Source organism: Temnothorax curvispinosus, unplaced genomic scaffold (genome assembly GCF_003070985.1).
Source record: "Temnothorax curvispinosus isolate PA1 unplaced genomic scaffold, ASM307098v1 QBEX01010045.1, whole genome shotgun sequence".
Classification (NCBI taxonomy): Eukaryota; Metazoa; Arthropoda; class Insecta; order Hymenoptera; family Formicidae; genus Temnothorax; species Temnothorax curvispinosus.
Genome location: NW_020219825.1, coordinates 2,916 through 7,803, shown reverse-complemented (window position 1 = coordinate 7,803; position 4,888 = coordinate 2,916). Strand labels below are relative to the sequence as shown.

The 4,888-nt window shown below is 30.0% G+C and overlaps 1 protein-coding gene across 2 annotated transcripts in view; it reads left to right on the top strand.

The window, feature by feature from the left end:
• Nucleotides 1-189: 189 nt before the first annotated feature.
• The window catches only part of LOC112459658 (HIG1 domain family member 1A, mitochondrial-like), a 6,072-nt gene continuing 1,373 nt past the window's right edge, over nt 190-4,888 (top strand). Inside the window, exon 1 of one of the 2 annotated variants that reach the window (XM_025023881.1) lies at nt 190-365. In XM_025023881.1, the coding sequence (XP_024879649.1) occupies nt 227-365 (139 nt within the window). In that variant the 5' untranslated portion in view covers nt 190-226. Of the gene's footprint in view, nt 375-4,888 lie in introns of both variants that reach the window. The other variant, XM_025023880.1, reaches the window with a different exon arrangement.

The window sequence follows — 4,888 nt, the reverse complement described above, 5'->3', positions numbered from 1 at the left end:
CTTACTGCTTACGTCTTACTGCATACTCCTGCTGCCATTGTAGACGACGCTTTATGCTAGGTCTACAATGCGAGTAAGAATTGACCAATCACAGTCGATTATTCTCCTCAAATTCGATTGTGATTGGTCAATTTTTACGACTCACGACTTTACGATTCGCATTGTAGACCTAAGCTAACAGATTTGAGTAAAAAAATTTGCTCGACATACATATCTAGTCTGGAGTATGTATGTACATATTGGCTATATTGTCTTTTGTAAAGAGGCAGGACCCAATAACCAAAAAAGACGGAAGGAAGATTCACTTATTACTATAGATATCACTAATATCTGTCAGTATCTTTTCATCGATACGTTTATCGGAGGTACGAAGGGTAAGCAAGGCTTGTTGAAATGTTTGATTTTTTCCACGAATATACAGAATATTTATATTTTTATACGCGGATAAAATTATTAGAAACTCGTAATTAAACGATAAATTAATGAAGAAAATTGAAGTAATATTGAGATAGCAAGATAATAAGTTATTAGAATTAAATATTTTATTTTTTAGTTTGTTTTATTATTGACAGATAACGTGATAATATGTATTAATTTTTAATTGTATAATGCCAAGAAAAATATGAAACAATAATTGACAAGGTCATGAATCATGATAACCTAACCTTGAATCTGAGTATGCTAATCAATAATCACATCTCGTGACCGTTGGATATAAGTTACAAAAGTGTTAAATTGTTTTATTTTTCATCAATATAGTGTAAACTCTGATACCTGGAATTTATAGGAAAATGGTCAAATTTAATTTAAGTAGTAATAAGAAAGAAAGAAAGAAAAAAATAGAAATATTATGAAACACTTATGATGTAATGCAGACAAAGTCATGTTCTGCTCGGATAGAACTAATTTGTAATTAATTATTAGTTATAAGCGACACATATGTATACAGGATGTTTCGTTTTAATTGATACAGTCGATTAAGGAGGTTGGTGCGTTTGATGAAATATAATAAAAGTCTATAATATATACATAATATATACATAATATATACAAAAGGGTTAATTATATCAACAATATGTAGAAAAATTTTCATTGACTTTTACTGTCGCGTTTCTGAGATTTGCTTTAAAAATTACAGAAATTGTATTATAAGGAAATTTTTGGCGATTGTTTGGTATGGTTTGGTACATATACCAAAGTTGCTATCCGTGGTTGCTATTGGTGCTGGTGCAGTTTGGTACACTTTGGTTTCTTATATCAGAGTCACGCCAAAAATTGCTTATAGATATAAATATATTATGTATCTTTACTCCTATGTGGAAAAAATGAATGAAATTTTTGTTACACTTCTGTGACATCGAGAATTGCAATTACGGTTTTTTTAATTTTTTAAGTTGGATTTTTTAAATTTTTAAATGATTTATTTAAACAATATCAAATATAAAAATGGGACAACATTGCGATTTTTACGCTTTCTCTGTCCCAATGATAACATGCTGTTTATGAATCATTTCTGAGACTAGCTAAAGGACCTGAGCAGAATAGCTGACTTATAATTTTAAGACAGTGTTTTATGCTTTAAAAATCTTTGTTTTTAGCAACGCACAATACTGTCTTGTGTCTCAAGTCTTACAATGTTGACACTTTGTACACTCGTTTAAGACTTGAGACACAAAGACAGTATTGTAAGTGGCTAAAAACAAAGATTTAAAGCATAAAACACTGTCTTGAAATTATAAGTCAGCTATTCTGCTCAGACACTTACACTGTTTAATAAAAAAAAAATTATATTACACATATATAGCAAACGCGCCAACTTCCTTAAAGTGTTATTTCACATTAACACTCAACGCTCATTTTCAGCGAGCAAAAATCTTCAAAAATAATATATATATATATATATATATATATATATATATATATATATATGTATATATTATTTTTGTATATATATTAGGGTGGTTCTTATTTACTCGACATAAAAATTTTTTTATTTTTTTTTTGCGGCACCCTCCAAAATGTTTCTAATTCACAAAAAAATAATCCCTGTCAAAGTTCAGCTTGATCGGATAACAGAAACACGTGCCCCCGGCTCTTTAAACATTTGAATTCCCTTATATTAAACTGTTTATACAATTAATATTGATTTTTAAAGTATATTTTCCACAAAAATCGGCCTAGAAGACTTTTCTTTTTTATTTAACATGTGTGCCTTGCTTTTCTGCACCGTTTGAGACCTTATACGTCTTATTTAAACAATTAAGTGAATTGTTAATAACTAAAAATAAAAGTAAATATAGTTATTGCATTTATTGTATCCTGACATTTTCGTGAATTTTTTTTCCCGAGAAATAATAAATTTAATGAAATTGGTTTTTTATTTCTTTAAAGTACATATATTTAATATATTGCAAAAAAATCGCTGAAAAATATTAATATTTGCGTCTTTAGCGTGTGGTATCATGTACCTCCGCAAAAAAATTGTGGGTGCGCGGACGCTCATGTTCCGTCAGAACGGGATGTCTTAAATAAAAAATTTTGGTGTTATTTTAAACTATACGAATGTAGTTTTAGTTAAGCGTACGGATTTTTTGAATTATTAATCTTTAACAAAATGGCGCAGTTCTAAAAAAAAATCGAAATTTAACCGAAAATTTTTTCACTTTTTTAATTGTTTTTCAAAAACTAATTGTCCAATAAAAAATTGTACGCTTAACTGAAAACAATTTTGTTATAAACATTCTGTCCAAATTTCAAGTCATTTGGATAAAAATTGGCCGAGATACGCGAGCGCCCAGCAGCTACAAAATTGTAGTTTCGAGAAAAACGCGTTTAAAGTTTTACAACTGATTATTTGATATAGAGTAATAGAGTAATCTTTTAATTTTTGTTCTTTTTTTTGGCTCTAAACATGCTACTATAACTTTTGTAGCCCATATATAATTTTTTTCAGTTGATCAAGCAATAAATGCAATAACTATTTATATTTATTTTTTAGTTATTAACAATTTACCTAATTATTTAAATGAGACGTATAAGGTCTCAAACGATGCAGAAAAGCAACACACACATGTTAAAAAAAGGAAAGTGCTTTAGGCCGATTTTTGTAGAAAATAAGCTTTAAAAACCAATGGCTGCGTTGAGCAGAACGCAACAGTATTGCAACTGTTTTATGATTCTCTGCTGAACGATTCTAAATGCACCTAAAGTCTCAACACGTTCACTCAGCGGTCGCCATAATTTTCAGCGAATTAAAAGTACGTAAAACGTCAAGCTGTCAAGCAAAACGTCATCGACATATAGTATGGACTGTGGTATGGACTACGCGATGTATAAATATATGGACTACGGTATGTACAAATATTAATATAAGAAAATAAAGAAATATATAATTATAATTTAAATAAATTCGGGTTAGCACGCATATAACATAGAATGATAGGTTAAGGGGATTCTATAGTGGCGGTAGTTACCGACATTTTTTCATTTTAAGGAATCTTTGAATTGGCTTTACAGAATTGCAAGTTTTTGGTCTAGAATTAAAGTACGCACAAAAATCTACATCGCGTTATACGATTTCATATTGGAAACAAAAAAAAATTAAAAATTTTACTAATTTAGGCACATATACAACTGTCATCTGACGACAATAACAAAAATATATATATATATATATATATATATATATATATAATGACACCAAGGCGACGTAGGGACAACATGTAGGAACAATATCGTGTAAATAAAACTAAGATTGAACGTCTAGAAAAAAAAGATTTTGTAAAATGAAGTTTTATTAAGCAAAAGCACATTCAGGTTGATAGGATAAGCAGTATTGCGTGTAGCGAGAGATGGCGCAGCAATCAAACAAAGACAGATGCCTCTCGTTAGACAAGGATAGATATAGATATATAACATAGAAAACAGGATTAGAAATGTTGACATTACCGACGTCGAGGAAGTTCGGCCTTCGCTATAGGATCCCCTTAAGGGGGTCTATACATTGCACTCTTGGTAATTTTCTTCAAAATAATTATTGAAAAAATTTACATAAGTACATGACATTTAATTAATAAGTATAATACATGCATCAAAGTATTACATATTTTATATACATTTAGGGGGTCTGTACACGTACGAGTTTGGTTCGCAAGTCCGGCTCGGCTCGGCTTCTACTCGTTCGTGGATGAGATGTTACGAGCCGGGCTCGGCGTCAAATGAGCCAAATTCGCACATTTTCTTTTCGTGTGTGGTGAAAAAACGTTCGAGTCCGGCTCGCGAATCAAGCTCGCCGACCCGGACTTGCGAGCCAAACTCGTACGTGTATAGACCCCCTAAATGTATATAAAATATGTAATACTGTGATGCATGTATTATACTTATTAATTAAATGTCTTGTACTTATGTACTTATGTAAATTTTTTTAATAATTATTTTGAAGAAAATTATTAAGAGATAGTAGGAATGCTTGATATATTACAAGATGTGCCACAAACATCATTAGAAGGTATGTACATGTTATTATAGTAATATTATAATTTGAGTTAGTACATATTACATTTAATTAATAAGTATAATGCATCAAAGTATTACATATTTTGTACACATTTAACGATTTAACCTATTATTCTGTTATATGCGTGCTAACCAAAGTTATCTAAATTATAATTATAATATATTTCTTTCTTTTCTTATATTAATATATATATATACAGGGTGTCCGAAAAATCGCCTACTCCACTTCGGGAGGTGATTCGGGACCCAAAAACAAGCAAAAAAGTTCATACAAACATAGGTTTGGAAATGAGCCGTTTCCGAGTTATAGCCACTTTTATGTTCAAAAATCGTAATTTATATATATATATATATATATATATATATATATATA